At 40.9% G+C, this 21,736-nt stretch overlaps 1 protein-coding gene across 2 annotated transcripts in view; it reads left to right on the plus strand.

Moving 5' to 3' along the window:
- disc1 (DISC1 scaffold protein) overlaps nt 1-21,736 on the plus strand; it is a 43,843-nt gene that overhangs the window by 852 nt on the left and 21,255 nt on the right. The window contains exons 2-10 of one of the 2 annotated variants that reach the window (XM_052080451.1): nt 1,541-1,907; nt 4,321-5,150; nt 6,024-6,093; nt 7,061-7,217; nt 9,938-10,022; nt 11,263-11,495; nt 13,312-13,366; nt 15,148-15,250; nt 16,083-16,271. In XM_052080451.1, the coding sequence (XP_051936411.1) occupies nt 4,386-5,150; nt 6,024-6,093; nt 7,061-7,217; nt 9,938-10,022; nt 11,263-11,495; nt 13,312-13,366; nt 15,148-15,250; nt 16,083-16,271 (1,657 nt within the window). In that variant the 5' untranslated portion in view covers nt 1,541-1,907; nt 4,321-4,385. The remainder of the gene's footprint in view (nt 1-1,540; nt 1,908-4,320; nt 5,151-6,023; nt 6,094-7,060; nt 7,218-9,937; nt 10,023-11,262; nt 11,496-13,311; nt 13,367-15,147; nt 15,251-16,082; nt 16,272-21,736) is intronic. The other variant, XM_052080450.1, reaches the window with a different exon arrangement.

The following is a 21,736-nucleotide window of genomic DNA, read 5'->3' on the forward strand; positions in this document are numbered from 1 at the left end:
TTAGTCGGTGAACCTGATTGTGAATGGTTGTCTTTTTAAAAGTGGGCTGTGATTGACTGGCAATCGATCCAGGTCAATACCACAGTACCCCACTTTTTTGCCTGGGAAAGGCTTCTGGCTACCTGCGACCCTAATGACCCATAAGGCTAGCTCTATGATGGACATTCCATATAAGGAAGCACCGGGGTTATCAGAAAGGTGTTGATCTCAAGGTCTGGGGGCCAGATCTGACCTGCCACATCAAATTTTTGTAGCCCACCAAAAGCAAATCTTGTCAAACAACTTTCTTCGACTTCCAATTTTGAAACAGTCATCCATCAATTCATGTAACTTACTTGTAACATGATGATTGATGACTGTTCATAAATAGTACAAAATATGTAATGTGATTTTATTGTTCTTATATGATGAACATTCACAAATTATGAAAATGTGATGTTCTAGAGAAAAATTGAGGATAGATTCTGAATCACCACCCCAAAAAAAAAAAATCTAAAAAAGTTTATATGCATCGCTCATTGGAACTTATCGTCAAAATGGGTTGACCGGTGTTTTAGTACAGTATCATATACTTGATCCTTTACTTTTACAACATAGTTGAACACTCTTAGTCTTGGACCATCATTAACATCTATAAACTTTAGTGTAAGTTGTATATTGAAAAAAAAGAAATTGGTGACGACTCTCCATTTCTTAAGACTGTGCGTCAGTTTTCTTTAGTGTGAGGCATCCCAGTGTCACAAGTCAAAGACACTTCCTCCCACACTTACCGGTAGTTACTTTTTGACCTGCAAGCGAAAGGCTGATCTTAGCCGTCAATTTTGCAGAGTTCCACATTTTATTACTTGTTAATAACAGGGCAGGATTTTATTTTTATTTTATATAGATAAGTTATTAGCGTTTTTATTCTGCCCCTTAAAGTGTCATGCTGCCATCCATTTTCTATAACGCTTGTCCCCGTTCGAGTCACAGATAATTGGAGTCTATCCCAGCTCACTTTAGGAGTGGGTTTGAGGGGTACACCCTGGACCAGTCACCAGTCAGTGACATGGCACATTAATACACATGGACAATTTAGAGTCTTAAATGAACCTTAAAAGTATGTGAGGCTAAAGTGCTAATCACTATGAAATGACCACATTGTAATTATATTATCATATGTGCCCTTTTCGTTTTGCATGCATGATGAAAATATCAATTCCGTTCCTTATTTAGTCACAGCACTATTTCCATTTTCCCGAATAGATCAAGTTACGACTAACATCTACACATTTGTTTTACCCATCTAACAATATCACCCACTTTGAATTGAAATAATTAACCCCTTTATTCACATAAATAAGTAAAACTAAGTAATATAGGACATTGTAATTGAACCACTTAATTCTGCTTGATTGTTTTCTTGTTAAACTAAATCTTTCACATCTGTGAGAATGGCATGTAAATATTCAACTGAAATACAGGGGAAAAAAATAGAAAACACGTTTCGTGTGTGTGTGTGTGTGTGTGTGTGCTTTGTCTGCCCACTACCCCAAAACAGACAAGATTGTGATCCTCATGTGACCACACAGGAAGTGAGGAGCTCATTTTGGAGGAAAGCCTCATCACACGCCATGATCGTTAGACAGACAGACGGACAAGCAGGGTGCTTGGGGGTCACAAGTGGTGTAGTGTGGCACATCTGCAGAGGCACACTGCTTCTCAGGAGCCTGCTGACATGTGTATTTTCTGATCTGCTGATGTGCGTCTTGCTGGGCTTGTTCCTTAAACGTCTGTGTGTGTGTGTGTTTTTTTTTTAAACGAGATCCTCTGCATTCCTCCCCTCTTTGGATTAAGCACTTTAAACAACCAATGGGACACCGTGTTTAACTTGAGACATGGAAAGTGGGCCTCTTTTATCACCAAAGGTAAATAATCAGGCCCCATTTGTCCAAAACACAGTGATCAACAACTGTTTTGGTCACATTCACTTGCACTGAGACTTTTGCTCATCTGGAAGTCACTTGTGGCGAGTGTCTTCCTTTTCCACTTCCTGGCAGACAGTTTTAGCTCAAATCCTGGCAGGAAAAAGTGAATACCATAACTCCAAAAGGCTTTAGCAAAGACGTACAACACATAAGAGGCCCTGAGGCATTTCCTTCCCTTTGCTGGAAAGAACCTTCTTTGTGTAATCGAAGTATGGCTGTGTTGCAGAGATCAAAAGCCCTTCCCCGATTAATACACAGGCTTTTTTGTGGGGTTTTTTTCTTTTTTTTTTTTTACTACAAACAACAAAGTATCTAATATAACTCGAGAATTGTGTGGAATTACGTAAAAGGTTCTGGAGCAGTGGCCACGTTTCCAAAGACGCCGTAACCTGAGCTTGAGTTTCAGGTCCCGGTGGACAGAGAGGACAATGGGAGCAAGACCTTTTACTTGCGCTTCGATTTCAGTGTAATATCCCAACTCTCCCCTAAGTGCTGCTTCCTGTTGGCCATTCTCCCAACAGTCACATGGGCATTGACGTCATGGGGAGTGAGGGTCACGGGGTTGTGCTGTGGTGGTCCTATACAGCTTGTAGTAACTTGCCATATAGTTCCAGTTAAAGTGTATAAATATAAATGCCACATATCACTTTCAATTGACATTGCGCTCTAGAAATGCATTATAGTTGAGTTTTCAAGCAGCGTTTTGCAATGACAGAATGCCCCCTCTGTATCCCGCACCAAAGTCTGTGTCAGTGTGTCCTCCATGTCTTTGGAATGTGTGAGAGTGGGCACTGGGTTGAGAAGTCCGAAATAAAAGAGAGGAGTGCAGCTGCACACAAAGAGCCCGTTGATTCTTGTCATTTAAGATTGAGTCTGTGGCTGGATCCTACACACGGCATGGATAATCATGTGGAGCAGGTGTCAGGACAAGCCACTATTCATCACGCTCCTCTTTCACATGAAGGCCATGCTTAGTCATTGGACAATTTTTTCCTTTTGAGAATTTTTGGGATGTTTTGGCCTTTTTTTCCATAAATGCTGAAGGGGGCCAGAGTTTTTCATCAATACTACTGGGGCGGGGGATGGGAGGGGGGCATTGGGCCGCATATTTCACGTAAAAATGCTATTTTAAATCTGGACAAAATATATGCTCTTAATATATTTCTCTTTTGATGTATAAAAAACACACTATCCTAACCCAACAACAAAGGTGTTGAAGCAAGCAACAAAATAACCACAAACTGTAGTATATAATTCCAATTCAAGGATGGCACAAAACTGCTGAACAGTGGCGTGAATAACGACCGTGCAACCGGCGCGATGAACCAAGGCCTAGATCCCATCAAGGCCCAGATGCCATTAGGGGCCCATGATGAAAGGAGAAAAAAACCCAGCTGGCCAGGATTCCCATAGACCCCTGTTTTTGTAAACAGAATAGCTCGGGTCGGGTCAGTCACTGAGTGACTGGTATCTAAGGAATCATGGGGCCACTCGCAGTGTAGTCGGTTCACGGGTTGCCGTTTGGCCATCCCTGGTCCATACACAAACGTAGGTTTTGTCATTAACAACTGAGACCAGTGATTTGTTTGAAATCCTGTTGCGTGTGTGGCAATGTGATCACATTTTGACCCCGTAGATGCGTCATCAAAAATCGGCCTAAAACTGTGTTCATGATGGGACTACCAATGATGAATACAATTGACGGATATAATGGGAAACATGATCTGTATTTTTAAAAATGTCTGCATAATATACAAGTCAGGGCATTGTTGAAGCAGTAGTTTTAACAAAACACCACAATGTTTTTTCAACAATGAACTCAAGATTATCTTACCTCTGTCAGACGTTTACATTTTATGGATAGTTATTCACTCTGATAGGAGAGAACGTATTGGAGCACTTGGCTGTTAAATATACAGAAAGTGAAAAAGGAAGACAGTATTGTATCTTGATTCAGAGGTCTCGGTTGAGTAACAAAGTTTGAGAACCTGTGTTCTATGGCATTGTTTAAAAAGAAACATATTTAACGGTCTCATCTTCCTGCGTAGGTTTGACTCAGCTGCAGATGACTGTATGTTTTTGGTATTTCCCAACAGCTGGAAGAGAACCCTGGGAACTGCCACACATTTGGCTACGTCTTTCGTTTCAAATATGAATCCTTACTGGAGTTAACGGTCCTATCATTGACCATAAAACGCCCAATTTAGTTAGAACAATCATGTGGATTCGTATTCTTGACAATTAGGCTCTACATGTTCCTGACATAGCGTGTCCTCGATGTTGTCTCTGAGCCGCTCTTTATCTTCCTCTTGACCGTGTTGTCCAGCTTAATGGTTAATCTGTGTATCGACAGGTGGCAGAGCCTCAGGGACAGCTGACAGTGTCGGCCGTAAGAGGCTCCACCGGAGGCCTGGTTACATGAGAGGGGAGCAATCCAGACCACTAAGCACTACTGACGATCCGCAGCACGAGGAGGATGAGGGGGAAGCAGAAGATGTGGCAATCTGCATAAGTGGATGTCAAACTGAGGGGATAGGTCTATCATCTGCTGTCAGAATGTCTCCAATGAAAATTGCACAAGCTAACAAAAATTCCCATGACGTTCCTCCTCCCTTCACCAATGACAGTGCCCTCAGTAGCACATCCAGCCAACCAAAGAATGAACTTATGTTAAACCGCTGTCCAATACTTATGCCTTCAACTACCCCGGAAGAATCTTTCCTTTCCAGCTTCAGTTTCATTCAACAGTCTCTCACTGCTTCTGCAACACCGGCGCATGGCCCCGAACCTAAAGCCACAGAAGTACCTCACTCCTCTGAAATTAAACCAACATCGCTGTTTCTTGATCAACCCGACTCAAAACCTTCCACCAAGGTCACATCCACCTCTGTCTTGAGCAGCCACGAAGAAAGGGAGACACCCTCATTCGGTGGCCGTTTTTGGGGGGAACGTGTGTGGGGCAACAGGGAGGTGTCGTCTGACCTGCCCGATGTCGACTTCCAGTGTCTGGATTCAGAAATCACCTCTTCACTGTCAATTGACTCAGACACCGCCTCTGCATCGTCGGTCACGTCGGGATACGAGAGCACCACACCTGCTTCTGACCAAGGCTGGGACAATTTGGTGAAGAAGTACGACCACGTGCTGCAAGACTGTCTCGATAACAACCGGACGCACAATAAGGTGATTGAAGATCAAGTTTGTCGTCAATAGTGGTATTGACACTCAGCCCTGTTTATGCCATCCTCAAGGCACTGCCTACCATCAGGATGCATCTTTTAATACCAAAAAAAGTCTCGCAAAATATTACCCGACAATATTGTAACAATAAAAGTACAAATGTAAGATAATATTACTCGTGAGGATTAGCGGTTTGGATAATGGAAGTATGGATGATTCATAGCAAACATTCCTGAATTTAAATTTAGTCACAAAAGTTATTTGGCTTTCATTTGTCAACTTCCTGTCAAATTACTTTGAAGGCAGTGGCATTGGTAAACTTTTGTTTGGGAAGGAGCGAATTAGTCTTAGCTGGAGGTAGCAATCGACTCGGAGTAAGTCATCGTCACTCTATTGTCTCATGCTAAGGTAAACTTAGATGAGCGAACTGCTGTTGATGGTTCCAATTCACATACAGGAAACAAACCAACAAATACATACATAATCAGCTAATTTCCTCAAAATATGGATTGAATTTACAGTAATACAACTTTACCATGTTAATGAGATACTCTAAAATAAACATTGTAACTCTTACATGATAGCTATTATTGTTACTATTATCTTGACACGATCGCTCCAAATTCCAACTGGACATTAAGCAAAGGGAACTTGTACACAAAACCATACCATCCTTTTCATAGTCCACAATGAAACGTTTACATTTCTTGAGACAGAGAATCTCGAATATGATTGATTTCATCCTCATTATGTCACTGTGATCTTCTGGTCATTGTCCTTTTACCATTTTTTTACCCTTCGCTGACTGATGAAAAGGCAGTGTCCGCCGGACCGCTTGGTCATTTTCTCCGTCTTGATTTTGTGTTTCTTCTCCAGATTGAGTCCATGATGTTAAAGCTCCAGAGATTGCAGCAAAAAGCCATTGTGGATGATGACTATGATGCAGGTGAACTTTTCAGGCAATACTTAGGCAAGCCTACAAGGCAGGCTGTAGGACATAGGTGTCAAACTCAGGTCCTGGAGGGCCGCTGCCCTGCATGTTTTCCAAGTCTCCCTGTTGCAACACACGTGATTCAAATGAACAGGTTCAATGTCTTGCGCAGAGCTTGCTGATGATCTGATCATTTGAATCAGGTGTGTTGCAACAGGGAGACTTGGAAAACATGCAGGGCAGCGGCCCTCCAGGACCTGAGTTTGACACCTATGCTGTAGGAGGACAGAAATAATATCCCATTTATATTTATATTCATAATTGTGTGCACAATTTGTTCTTTCTGCTGTAATTGTGTCTTCTGATTAGATTAATTGAAAGGAGGTCTGAACGTTGGGAAAAAAATCGCCATGTTCCTGCCAAAAGGGATAAATAATATCCAGTCTGAACATTGTGTACACACTGGCTCCAAACGTTTATATGTGCCTAATAAAGATACGGAAGTAAGTTTCTTGCTCGATGAAATGATTTCAAGATTTAAAGTTGAATAGTTTCTTGATCGGTCCTCTCTTAAGTAGGATACATTTTTGCACATTTCTAGGAACAATTTCCGTTATTCTATTGACCGACTGCTGTGAAAAAGGTAATTGAAACAACAAAGCTATTGCTGACCAAAGGTTTTTGCACAGTACCTGTAATGTATTTTAAAATGGATGTTTCTTTATAGGTCACTGTGCATTGTTTAAGCGCTGCAGAGATTGGACGTATTGGTGTTTGTTTATAGATGTGAAATAATCAGTTATATTGATAGCCTAATGTGACAGTGTGCAAATAACCAACTAATGAATTTAGCTGGGTTGGCAGCAATCTTGTTATACCAGCAAAACTCTGCAAAAGAACACTTGCATGTAGTGTCCTCATCTACCTTCTGGCATGAATGCACTGTTGAAGCTTAAGTTTGGGCCTGTGTGTGTCTTTTCAGCTGAGCGATTTGGGAAAAAGCTGGAGGAGCTGTGCAAGGAACGAGAAGCTTTAAAATTGGGTTTACCATCAAGACAGCCCAGTGTGGCTCTGTTCCTCCAGAGGCTCAGAGAGGTGGTGCATAGCGCACTCTACAGGAAAGATAGCAGTCAGCACAGGTCAGTCAACTCGGGTTCATTTAAAAAATATTTATTTATATGCTCTAAAAACTAATTAAAGCTAATTTAATTTGAAAAACAAAAACAAAAGTCAAAATAAAGTAAAAATGAACGATAATATAAAATCTCAATCTGTTGTAACTAGAACTGTCAAACGATTAAAATATTTAATCTAATTAAAAATGCAACTGTCATAATTAACTCAAATGAACTAAAAAATTAATCGTGATTACTCACACATTTTTATCGTTTCTGAATTTCCTTTTACATTTTTGTCCTATTTTTTCCCCCATTTTAATGCTCTCATCAACATTGAATCATGAATCAGTTTTCTATGTGCCAAATGCAAATATTAACTGAAATAACAATTTCGATTTTCAATTTTACATGAACATTTTTCACTTGGTGCAGTTATTCACACATAATCTCTCACACAAAATTACTGTCCAAAAATAACGGTGAAAAAAATATTGTCACACAAAAGCTACTTTAACAACTTTTTTAATAAAATCAAAACAGAGCAATATAACATTATAAAGTGCACATCTAAGGTACACTAGTACTCAGCCTATAGTGGATTTAAACCCTGGTTGCATGCTTCATTTTTCTCAAGTTTGCTTTCAACACAGCAGTCTTTTTCTGTATGTTTGTTGAAGAATAACGAGACACCGGACACCAGTGTTCATTATGTGCCGCTGTATTGGAAACTGCCGGCCGTACAACAAGCACACACACTTCCCCCGTGCTGCAGGGGCAAACCATTCTGAAAGGGGGTGGGGGTTAACTCCCCCTAACACAGTCAGGCTATGTTGATTGTGTTGGTCCTTCTTGCGCGGAAGTCTCTCTACGGTTTTGTGTAGACCTCATTTCGAATGACTACACTTGGTTCGATGACAACACTGAAGACATTTTACTTTCGCTAGGTCGCTAACACTGTAGCGCACTGTCACTGTGAGAAGAACACAGAGAAGCTCCACCCGCTCTATTTATATGAACACGGAATACTATAACCTTCAACACAAAACAGTTCCAAACAAGTAACAATCGCGTCAGTGGCATACATCGTATACCTGAATGATACACAGAGAGAGAAGAACAGGTAACTTTGGTCTTGTCAGTGGAGCAATCTGGCAACTTTTTAAAAGTAAATTTTCCATTCATAAACTCTTTAAGTATCCGTTTTCGGTGTCTCCCGCTGCCATGGCTGGCAAAACGGACATAGGCATGGACTTCTGCAGCGCGCTCGTTGTTTTGTTTCTGGTGTATTTATAGAGAAACGTAACATCCGCTTGTGACGTGTGCCGCGTTAATCTCGCGAGAAAAAAATTAATCCCCTTAAAATTCATTTAAATTAATGCCAATAAAAACGCGCTAAACTGACAGCTCTAGTTGTAACTCTACTGTGGAATTCACATCTCATGAAAACTACAAGATCAGGTAATTCAGGCCATGTTATATTTCATTCATACTTAACATGCCTCTTTGACGGTTGCACATGCTGGGTGTGTCAGAATCCTGGATGGGAGAATCGCCACACCTTGAAAGTGTGCTGTAGCTACTAACCGAAGTTGTTTTAACCGATACTATGCCAAGTGATATGAGTTGTTTTTTCCAACTCCACTGTACAATTTTGCTGATTTTTCATTCATCCTTTTTATAGCACTTGTCCTCATTACGATTGTGAGCGATCTATAGCGTATCCCAGATGATTTTGGATTGTAGACTGAGTACTAGCTGGAATGGTCGCCAGCCAATAACTGGACAAACAATATTTCAAACCAGACTCACACCTATGGATAAGAGCCTTTAATTAACATAGCCGGCATATTTTTGGGGACTCACACCTATGGATAAGAGCCTTTAATTAACATAGCCGGCATATTTTTGGGAAATAAAACTCAGGTAAGCATGGGGAAAGGATGCAAGCTACACACAGCCCTTACCTGAGATTGAACCCCCGAATTGCAGAACAGTGAGGCAGACATGCTAACCACTAGGGCCCCATGCTGACCTACATTTCCATTAATCGTAGTCCTGAATATTTCCACGCAGAATTCCCAGAACAGCTGAAAAAAATCATCTTTATCATTTACTGTGTCTCCCTGGGAACACTAAGGTCTAATAAAGAGAGGAACATTGTGATACCTACCCAGCAAAAAAATATATGCTTTAAGCGCAAACTTGGCTGTATTCTTATAAACACAGTAATGATCTGCTTTTATAACCTCGTTATTCTTTCATGCACACTTGCAGGGTTACATTTTCAGTGTTGTTTATCACAGTGAATCACACTCAGTGGTTTTGAATTAAATAGTCCAAAAAATGTACTGGTTTTTTTTCATCCTGTTCAAGAGGATGTTATAAAAACCAGGCACTGACAGAGTTGTGCAACATCACTCTTGTGACAGGAAGAGGTACTCTGCTGCTTGCATACTGAAATGCAGCCTAAAGCCCAAACACAATAGTTACCTATTTATCTTATCCATCAGAGATGATGGATAAGATAACAGATGATTTCAAATGACTACCCGTCACACTAATGCTGAACATGTCAAAGCTTTTCATAAAGGTCATCCTGTTTTTAGATGACCCCTGAGTGACTCGGAGATTGAGAAAAATACTTGAAAAGAAACAGATGGCCTTTGGGACCGACTCAAACATCAAGCACTCCGTTTCTATCAAAACTTGCAGAGGTGACTGTGTTTTGTATCATCTAGCAGGTCAGGAGCAGAATCCGATGGAGGAGAGCCGTCAGACTCAGTGCGCCGTCGAGATCGTCTCATACAAGAGAAACGGACAGTAGAGGTAATTTCAGTTCTCCTAATAGCACAGGCTTTCAATATATTTGGGGATTTTTTTCTTCCAATTTTCCTCCCACATTCCAAACACATGCATGGCGGGTTCATTGAACACTAAATTATCCATAGGTGTGATTGTGAGCGTGCTGTTTGTCTATGTGTGCCCTGTCACTGGCTGTACCCCACCTGCTGCCCGAAGACTGCTGCCATAAACTCCAGCACGGCTGTGACCCACGCAGTTCAGAAAATGGACAAATGGATGGTTTTTTTTTCCATCTTTTAATTTTTTATTTTTTTAATCCATTCATCTATTGTCTCTACTGCTTGGTAACAGATTAATTGCAATATATCCCCACTAACCTGAGGAAACCTGATTGTCATTCACTTGCAGTCTAATTTCTTTTCAATAAGCGTATTATATATGTAATAGCCACCCGTTCTTATTTTACAACACTTCTGTTCATCATGGTTTAGGGTGAGCCATTGCCTATTGAGCTGAATTTGGGTGAAAGGCAGGGTACACCCTGGACTGGTTGCCAGCCAATCTCACATCCATACATATGAACACGTAAGAATTGTCAATGAACATAGCATGCATATTCTTGGACTGTGGAAGGAAGCCGGAGTACCATACGGATTTTGTGGTGAATCTTACGTATATGGCCGTATCGCACAAATCATACGGATTCTGAAAATTTCCTTCTTTTTTCCCCCCTAACAGGTAGTTTGTTTGCTTTTGCCCAGAATGGTGCTAGTCTACTCAAATGCTTTCATTTCCAAAGTAATATGAATTGATGCTGTAACTTCGAGCCGATGGGCAGCATTTGGAGTTGGTGAAAAAAGTAACGCAGGAATACAACTCTGAACACAGTAAAGCCACTAAGTAGAATGATGATTAGACATTAACCAGACATATCTACAATAAATATCATTGATAATAATATCAAATATCAAATTTTGTGGGTTTTTATTCTGCCGTTATTTTGACTTATAAAATGCTTTGGTATGTTTTTAAGGATTTTTTGCTCTTTATAAGGATTTTTTGGGTAGTTTATACAGGTTAGCGCTCCGAAAAGTTGACAGGTATGTAGCTTGGTCAAAGTTGTTATGTTAAATGTGAGTCTTTTTAATGCAAGGTCATATTTGGTTTATTGACATCTCCTCAAACCCTAATCCCATCTTGGAGTATGTGCATAACAAAATATTTCTGTGCTTTTGGTAAAGTTCTGTACACGATTGCAATGCAGGAAGAAATCGAAGAGCTGCAGCAGAGACTGGCAGAACTAAAGGATCGCAGTCGATGTCTAGACCAGCAGATCCAGCAGGAGGAGCAGCAGATGGAGGCTGAGGAGCTGGAGGGATCCGTGCTGAGGAGCTGCAGCTCGGCCCAGCTCAGAGACATGAGCGGAACACTTCATGATCTCGTGATGTCTGAGAACCGCATCCAGATGTCTGTCTCTCTTCCTCCCTCCATGCTCAGGTTAGATTAAATGTATCAGTGCTAAAGTATGGTAATGTCGATTCAGTCAAATGTGAGAAGCTCCGTTTGTTTCCTTTCACAGTGGCAACAATTCCTGCAGTACTTTCAGCTACCTAATGAAGGTGCTAGAGAACTGTCAGTTGTAGTGACAGCTCAGCGGGCAGTATATTGAACTGTATTTTTTTTTCATTACCAAAAGCCCATGTTGAGTTGGTTACATGTTTGTCCAGAGCTTTAATCTTTGCCTTCCTGCTACATTCATCTAATATTCATAAAACTGTTTTTGGATTGAGGTTGTTCACCAGAATAGAGCATGTCGCCACAAACAAGTGACTCGTAAAGAGGAAAACAGGAGTTGTGTTGCACATACAGATTTCAACAGCTACATTCACCACAAATTCACAACATGCATTGTATTTAGTTCATAAAATGTGGCAGCACTGGAAAATCCAGTGAAGCGCATCACGATCCCAAACGCGCTAGACCAGACCTGCTCTGGCACACAAATGGAGATGCGTCTGTATTTATGCCTATTGCAGTCCACTTTCTGTTACCAAATTATCAGGTGCGTTTTGGGCGGGGTAGCTCTGTGCCCTGGAAGACCCATCGAGGCACATCATGGTCCCAAACACGCTAGACTAGACTTGCTACGGCACCAAAATGAAGATGCGACCTTTTAACTTATTCACTCCCAAAGACGTTTTTAAACGTCTTTTCAGACTTGGTCCAGAATTGGCTGGTATTGAATGAGTTAAAAATGGGACTCGTCGAGAGAACGTATAGTGACACAACTCTTTACATCCCCTACAACTCCTCCTCTCTCACACCTGCTCGACACTGCTCTGAATGTTAATGTTTTTCATCAGATGCAAATTATTACTTTTTATCTCTAATGGTAATAGCTCACAAGCTGGCACTCTGAGGATGCCTCTCTGTCTCAACACTTGTTAGAAAGACATGTAAATTGTATTTATCACCTTCCTGGTGCCGTGATCCACCATCACTGGCATAATTTAATATCTGACATACTCTCACCTCAGACAGAATGCGTTTATTCTCAAAACTGATTGAAATTTCCACCCAAGATTGGGCATTCAGCTGCAAATCTCGTTGTGCTATGATTCAGGTCAGCAAGATGATTGTGTTGCCGTTTTGCATTTATGGGGGGGGAGGGGCAGGTCATGCCCATCGAGATCTTTTTTTCTCATTTGTTGAAAGATATTCACCCTGCTCCTACGAAAAGAAGACTGGCGGTTTGGACACATTTCACCACCGTTGAACAAATTTTTTTTGTATAAAGGTTCACTAATTCTTAGCAATACACTGTCTCTGATTACAAATTTTATGCTGCGTTTTATCGGCTACTAAATAGTCTAATTTCTTTCACAATTAAAAAATGCGACCTTACTGTTTGTTAACACTCATCATTGATTGAAATATCATTCAATGATTCACACGCTTATCAGCAGTAATAGGTCAGTCAACAAAGCCCATGTTTGTCACCATAAAAATCAAAAGAAGGAGTCACTAAAATGTATCACGCATGCTTGATAGGTTTGTGTCAATGCTCACAAACTTTGGTCTGTGTAAAATTCCTCTTCAGTCTCGAGCGTGATCACAAGTGGGTAAAATAAATGCACGGAAACTTTCATTGCAGCCTTAAAAAACTTTGAAAAGTCACTAACTGTCTTGAATGCAAACATTTTATTTAACCTTCAAATGTGAAGATGTTAGATGAAATCATTTCTGGATGGAGATAACAAAATATGAAATTACCTGTTTGATTGTGAGGTAACATTTTTATTCCTTTTTGTAGACTTCAGGAACAGGAGCAGGCATTGAATCTATCCATCAAGGAAGCTACTGCCAAAGTAAGGCTTTTTTTTTTGGGGGGGGGGGGCTTTGGGGATGAGTGAATGTGTATGAATTTCAATGAGTGGCATGTTGAAATTGAAAGGATGCGCTCTGCATCAGCTTCAGCTTGATAAATCCGCTTGCTAAATGTCTGGGTTTGTATTCATGCAGTTATTTCTATTTGATGAGGCAGTGAACTCTCCATGGCTTTCGTGGAAGGGTCAGAATCAGCAGAAGATGTTGTTTTGAAAGTATCCTGTTAAAAATGCAGTGCATCTGTGTTTCGTCTTTTCTGTGACAAAAGAGACAAAACAAAACAAAGAGAAGTCAAGAGTGTTCAAAGTTTATAGTCACTCTTAAGTAAAACAGCGTATACTGTACTAAACTAGTCCATGGGTCGGTTCTAAAAATAGTTTGTCACTCATTGGACCCCAACACTAACGAATCTGGCATTATTAGTGTGGTTCTACATTGTAATGTCCTGGGGGTGATTTGTCAAGTCCCAATGAAGGGTACAATTTTGAAGGGTTAATCCTGGAAATTTATTCTTTTCATGTACACATGTATATTGTTGTGATCTAACTCACTGGAAAAGAAGACCTATATCTTTCCAAAATAGTGAGCTGACATTTAGCAGGAGTAGCATCTCTCCCTTTACTGGTTAGTTATTTACGAGAAGTGAGGACTGCAGATCCGGGATTTCACTAAAGTGCGGCGGTAGAGAGAAAAAAAGTCATGCAGAGCTCGTCTCTATGACTGACTGAGTGTATAGCTTCATTGTTAACCTATTTATTGTTGTTAAGTGGTACCTTGTCTACATCCCGCCATGAATACCAAGTCGAGTCTTGCTTAAGGGCTATCAGGCGAGTCTGACGCAGTCGCACTTTCAGGTTGAGAGTGACCTTGCATGCCACTCGTAGGTTGGCATTTCCCACTGACTGATCTATATATGCTTCATGTGGAAATTGCAGAGGTGACTGTTTTGTTTCAAATTAGCTTTCATTTTTTTGTACACCAGCTGTTAGAGTGATTCATCAAACATGTTTTTCGCTTTCAAATTTCTCTCTCTCGAAAATAAATCACTGATTACATAAATGCCTTGTATGTTGGAAACAGCTCCCAATTTGTATGAAGCTTTAAATAGAGTTATAAAAGCTTGACGCATTTTTATATTTCTGTGTGAAGAAACCCTCTTGGAGATGCTCTTGAAACCCCCTTGGGGATGCTCTTCCTCAGGAAAACCAACCCATTTGACAAAATTTTCAAAGTCAAGGACAAAACAGTATCAGGTTCAAGAAAGAAACATAAAGGCGAATCCTGCTTCGCGTCCCTTTGAGCCATGAATGCTGAGCTGAGTTGTGGGCATTGTGTCTGGTTGTCTCCTCTACAATTGATAAAAACAGGAGTTTAAAGGGCCGATGGAGGCCAGACAGGTTTTATCAGTAGCCATCAACTTGCCATCAGCTCACAAGAGCTGAGGTGTCACATCCCCGGTGACATTCAGTGCCTTTCTCCTGTCTGACATTACTATGGCACCTTTTATGGAGATTTCACATTTGCACACATGCGCATGAAAGGCGGAGAAGTCTTTGTCTTCCTAAAGGTTAGAGACATGTACACCATCAGGCTCCTCTGTGTATTCAAAGAAGAGGGAGAATCGAAACGAATTAATGACATGTTGTAAGAATGAGTTGGAAAGGAACATGGCAACAGAGCTGGAAATGAACCGTGCATCCTCTGGGATCCACGTGCCTTTTAGTGACTAACTTTCCCCCTCCCTGCTCCTTTCTTTCTCTAGGTGGTTATGAGTCAGAAGCTGGGCAGCAGCCTCAGGAGGAAAGTCAGCGAGACTGAAACTCAGCTCTTAGCTTTGCATGAAGCCAAACTGGCCGCCATCTCAGGTGACTCTACCTTTCTTGCGTTGTCATGCCCTCTTAGCTTAGAGTGAACCCCAAAACATTCTAAAAGCAATTTAGAACGACCCCCCCCCCCAAAAAAAAATTAGAAGCTTCAAAACATGCCTCTCACATTGCACAAAAATCCAGAAGTCGAACGTCTGCCATTCATGATTGAATGAAAGGCACCACATCTTGTAAGAACAGATTACTTTATGTATGTGTTTGTGTGTGTCAGCTGTGGTCTGGTCACCAGGCAGTCTCCAGGCACACATACATTGACACTCACACCTATGGGCAATTTCATATTTTCAATTAACCTAACATGTATATTTTTAGAATTTGGGAAGACGTATGAGTGACTCAGAAAACTCATGCATGTATGTGGGGAACATGCAAGGAAGCTTGTATTCATAAACCAAGATCTTCTGAACTGTAAAGCAATAAGTTGACATTAATGATAAAAGAAAGCGTGCATTTTTAAAATGTAAAACGGCTCACCTCAAAGCAGTAAACTCTCTTTACATGTTCATCATATGGTTAATTTCAATGGTCCCTTTTATGTTACTTTCCTGCACGGTTAATAAAGGTTTTATGATGGCAATACTTGGACCCTGGAACCAATTCATTGTATTTCCATTATTTCCCATGGGAAAAAATGTATTCTTAATCCAAACACATTAGAGGATGAACAGTGTCCTGGAATGTGCTTGACCTTAAGGGTTTCACTCTACTTATCCAAGCTCCATTAACTTCATTTAATTACACCGTTAATGTAAAAGTCATTCATTAATGACAGGTCTATGCAATAATGTGTTTCTGTGGCGCACTGCTGCAGGTAACGACTTCAGCAGTGCCAAGGAGCTGAAGGCTGAGATCAAGGCGGTGTACCAGGAGCAGGAGCGACTGGAGGCCCTGGTCAAGAGGCTACACAGTCTCAGCTCAGGGAGCAGCCAAGAGCTGGCCAGGATGAAGGAGCAGCGGCAGCAGCTCAGAAAGGAGCTGGAGCACAGGGAGGTGCAGCATGGTGAGTCTGTCTGCACTCGGATTAGACGTTTGTCCCCCGGAGGAAGGCTGTCTCAGGAAGGGGAAATAACGATAGGAAACAATAATCAAGCAGATTTAGCCTCCGCATTATTGTCAACGACTCTTAAAAGTCAACAAGGCTATGGCAACCTATAACAACCTCCAGCTGCTGATAGTTAGTTTGGCACTTAGGCCAGTTTGTGGTTTTCCACAAAGGGTCAGAACATACACAGATAAAAATCTAATGTTCTGTGTAAATACTGAGAACCAGGCATTCAAACACACTAATATTTATCCATCCATCCATTCTCGACTACATATCCAGGCTCGGGTCGTGGGAGTAACAGAACACACGAATGTCTGTCTTATATTTCTTTTTACAGTGCTAGCTAGTTGTTCGTAGAGTTTTCTGCATGAAGATCAAGATCACGTTCAAAGAAAAGCAAGCTGTTATAATGATGTCATGATGATGTCATTGCCTAGCTAGCTAGCGGGCTAGATAGATAAGTATAATGATAGGATGAATTATTTATCTATCCATCCATGCATTACCTGAGACGCTTATTCTCAGGAATGCTCGAGCCTATCGCAACCGTCTATGGGCAGTCGGCGGGGTTCACCCTGAAGTGATTGCCAGCCAATCGCAAGGGTGAATTATAATACGCCTGTTACGTTGCATGGTTTGTTTGTTTTGTTTGTTTATTGAACATAAAAACATATACAGTAATAAATTGACAGAAAGTAAGGTAAGTAAAATAGTAAAAAGGAAAGAGAAATCAGTCATCATACAACACAAATATTATGTTCAAAGGAGTAGGAAGAAGTAAAAAACATATCTAGTCCTACCCCAAGTGATGTATTTATATATAAATAGATCATTTTTATGTCAATCAGGAAAGAAAGAAAGAAAGAAAGAAAGAAAGAAAGAAAGAAAGAAAGAAAGAAAGAAAGAAAGAAAGAAAGAAAGAAAGAAAGAAAGAAAGAGAGAAAGAAAGAAAGAGAGAAAGAAAGAGAGAAAGAAAGAAAGAAAGAAAGAAAGAAAGAAAGAAAGAAAGAAAGAAAGAAAGAAAGAAAGAAGGTGGTGGTGAACCCCAAAAAGCAGGCAGGAGGGAGGAGCAGGTTGTACTTGAAGAAATGTATTATCAAAAACACAGAAAACGAAATCCAAAACAAGTCCTAAAAACAAAACGAATCCAAAGTATCAAACAAAAAACATGACTGAAGCTCAAAACTAGTAACAGAAACATGACCTAAACATCATTACAGAACAAGCATGACAGGAACCAACAAACAAACAACGACCCGACAATGAGTGGTCGGGGCGGGAGTCCTTTTATACAACTAATGACGTAATGACCAACAGGCGTGTCGCTGCAGGTGGAGCCCTACAGTGACACCTGTTGGTCAAAAACCGTGACAACGCCCTAGTAATACATTGTGTAACTGTTGATATGCATAACATATCTGCAAAACAAAATACATAATAATGATACAATTATAATTATTAAAGGTTTGGTCACATGAACATTGAACGATTGTTCCATTTTTGATAGGCAGCTCCCTTTGGCAATGAAAACACCTTTTTAAATACGAATAGCAATTTGGATCACTCTTTTAAGAGAGGTCCGCTCTTATGTCGCTTCATGCTGGGACTCTACATCATCAATGAATGGTGACTTTTCTCGCAAAGGAACTGAAAGCTTGCCGTCTGTCTGTGGGGACCCTGTCTTTGGGGAGTTTGCATCAGAACTGGCAGCTGTTAAGAGGAGGTGGAGTGCGAACAAGGGAAATACACTTTAGATTGTGTGAATTAGCCAATTACCTTTGAGTCACACGCTGCCGATATGATGTAGAAGCACTACGGGAGACCTGAATGCTGCTTAAAACAACCTTTTACCTTTTTGGAGTGCTAACTATAGGGTTTGGCCTCTTGGCTTTGCATTTTGATGGCACCGCCTGCAGTGCTCCTCCAATCCATCAGTCACAGGCAGATCTCTATAAAGGTCACTTCACTGTGTGAGGCACTGAGCTGGGAGCATGAAGAGGGAGGGTGGGGAAAGTGACGAGAGGCCAATGCAGGTAGTGAGGCTATCGCAGCAGCCCCTATGTGTTCAATCAGACTTCTGTCTTCCCCTATCCAGATCATTAGTGACTACAGCCTGGCCATTAGTGTTGGGCCACTGTCTGCGCTTGAATGTGTGATCTCTTGACACTAGGGGGCACACTTTCATTGTTACAGGCTGCGATTTTTGTATGGACCTTAACGTGTCCATTCATTTTAGTTATATTTCCTCATTATAATAGCGTCAACATGTGGCAATTAAAATGTAAAAAAAAAAAAAAATGCTCCTCGGAGACATTCGGGCCCACATCGATCACGAGACGAATAAATGACAACGCCAGCAATCTGTATATCATACCACTGTATCATGAATGCAGGTGCCTCAGTATGCACATTTCAGCACTGAGGGCCACACAAAGAAGCCAAGTAGAATGTTCAGGCTAGACAAAGGAATCTGAATCAGGTGGATAACACATCACTATTTGGGACATGATGGCGAGCTAATGACTGGTTTTTCGCCTTGCTCAAATGCTCAAGTGGGCGCACACAATATGGCAGCAGCAGCAATTTCTCAATGTGTTGCTGACACCAAGCTAGGGGCTCATTAAACTGTCAGCCAACTTGGTAATAAGGTTCTGGCCCACACAAGCTGGAACCTGATAGTCCACAAACAGCATAGTATCAGTCATTGGAGAGTGAGGGTTGGAAATTATTTTTGGACTCAAAAGTCAAGGTGGTCACTGAGATGTTTACTGCATTTAGTGCATTCTTAGAAGACTAGAAACATCCCATCACAATAAAAATGGATGTACAGTACACCGTTTAAGAACACTATATTCATGACAAAAGCTCTAGAGCAGGGGTGCCCAAACCTTTTGGATCAAAGATCTACTTTTCGATCAACTAACCTCCCAGGATCTACCCTTACTGCACACAAACACACACACACACACACACACACACACACACACACACACACACACACACACACACACACACACACACACACACACACACACACGCGCACGCCATGATGAGAAACAGCCTGAAACGGAGGTGTGCCACACACTTTAGCAGCCTGTTAACTATCGTAGCTCACACGTACTGTTTTAAAGTGTTTCCCTGGGCCCTTCTAGATTCCTATTCTTTGCTCGTGCCCTCAGTGAATTGTACAAGAAGCAAACTGAATGAGAATCATAACGATAAAAGATTTAGCGCAACAGCTCTGATCACAAGCTGCAATTGCAAACTGCTGAGCGCTAACAACTTCCGGGGACGTAATCACGCGCCACCGTAAATTTAAGATTTACCTTCTTTATTTTATTTAAAAAAAATAGTGAAAATGAAACTGATAAGATGATTAGGGTGCAGTGTATATTAACACACAAAATATATTACTAACATGTACAAAGACACACATATGGTTGTTTTTTTCTTCTCGACACTCCTCGGATCTACTTGGGACCTGTCTTAGATCTACCGGTAGATCAGGATCTACCTAATGGGCACCCCTGCTCTAGAGCAAGACATTTAGGAAATGATTTCATCTTGTTGAGGGTCTGATCCATCTTCCCCTTCGTGTTCCGGTGTCAATCATCTGCTTCGTGGCTCGGGCTGGAGGTGGGTTTGTGGGTGCTGTTGGTCATGTCAGCGCTCTAGATCTGCAGCCTAGCCCGACCCGGTGAAAGCCCTTACGCGAAACTTGTAATGGTCACAAAAATAGAACTCAGAATGTTTTGAATCTTCCTCATGACAAAACCATACAAAATATAAAATCCATGCAACATTCGTCAGAATGATGCACCGTGTGAAAAAGGGCGGATGTGCTAATTTTCAAAATTTGGGAAAAAAAAGACTGACTCAGAAGAGTTTTAAAAAGTTGTTAACACTCATTGGGTGAAATGAAGAAAATTAATATGCAAGTCAATGGGGGAGTTATGTGGCTTTTGTTCGTTTTACTGCATTTATCGCACTCCCGCAAGGTTAAAATCATCTCATCACAATTCAAATGGATGTGCATTATTTGAAAAGCACCGCATAGTGCTATGAAAAGCACGATGGTCATGATCTAAAGCATTACACTTAGGAAATGATTTCATCTTTTTGAGTGTCTGACATCATGTTCAGAGCGGGGCTTTTGGATTTTGGAGCCATTATGCTCCTAATTGCCATTGCTGTGAGTGTTGATGAATATGGAACCCATTCTAGGCAGAGGTTTCATTCTCTGTAGGGAGTGTAATTTTGTCCCTAAGAGAGACTTTGAGTGATACTAAATTTGCAAATAAATAATTGAGAGACCAGACTGAAGGGTAAATGACCTCTAGGAGTGTGGACAATGAGATGTGAATGTGTTGACTATGTGTTCTGTTTAAATCTGCTAATCCTTATTTAATAGAAGACATAAACAGTATGCTCCCAATGTTTATTATTCTGTCAAACATTCAATTGCTTGTCTTCTGCTCAGTCTTCGCCAGCTACATTATTCTTTCTTAACATGGCCACCCAGGTCACCTTCATTCTGCTTTTTGGCTTTTTTTTTTTTTGGGTGGACTCTGGCCAATCATTTTTGTATCTGGGAATGGAAGTGCACATCCAAATACTGCCACTCAAAGTTATTACACAAATGCAATTTTGCTCTTAATGGAGTGCTTGATAGTAATGCCGAGGGCATACGTATATGATTTATTCATTACTCTGCCACTTTTAGGGTGCTTCTATTGAGAACTTGATGGAAGGTATGACAGCACTTCTCTAAAAAAAAGGCTTGGTATGATTGAGAGTGCTAAAGTGGCTAAGTGGACCCAGGAGAGTGTTTCCTGCTTTTTATTTCTGAAGGTTTTTTTTTTTGTGGTATTATCTTCTTCCTGTGATTGAGTATGAGATGGGACTTTCCATTGTGCAAGATGTCAGATATCCCAATGTATGCGTAGCCAAAGAAATCCCTATTAAACAAATCCACACTGTCAATCAATGTCTTAGTTTCAAACCACACTGCACAGTGAGCAAGTTACCAGTAATTACTAACGGACAAAGAACTGTAAAATCACATGTCCATCTGACTTGTAAATTATTAAAATCGCGACCACTTATTGTTGGTCTTCACAGTGAGCACGAGGCTAGGTTTACACCGTTTGTAGAGCAAGCCTAGAGAAAGAATTATGGAGAATCTTAATGCATGTCTTTTGTCCATTGTTCTTTTTTTCAGTTAAACACATCCGTGCCCTCTGGGCCTTTTCTTAGGGGATTTTTTTTTTCAACTCAGGAACTCGGGACATTAGTTATTTGGTGCAACATTTTCTTTCTTCCATCAGTTATGCAGAAATTTATAAGGTACTTATAATATCAATTCATACGCAGGTCTCTCCAAATCAGATCCTTGTCTTGAACAATAGGACTAAATAGTG

This window comes from Hippocampus zosterae, chromosome 11 (genome assembly GCF_025434085.1).
Source record: "Hippocampus zosterae strain Florida chromosome 11, ASM2543408v3, whole genome shotgun sequence".
Classification (NCBI taxonomy): domain Eukaryota; kingdom Metazoa; phylum Chordata; class Actinopteri; order Syngnathiformes; family Syngnathidae; genus Hippocampus; species Hippocampus zosterae.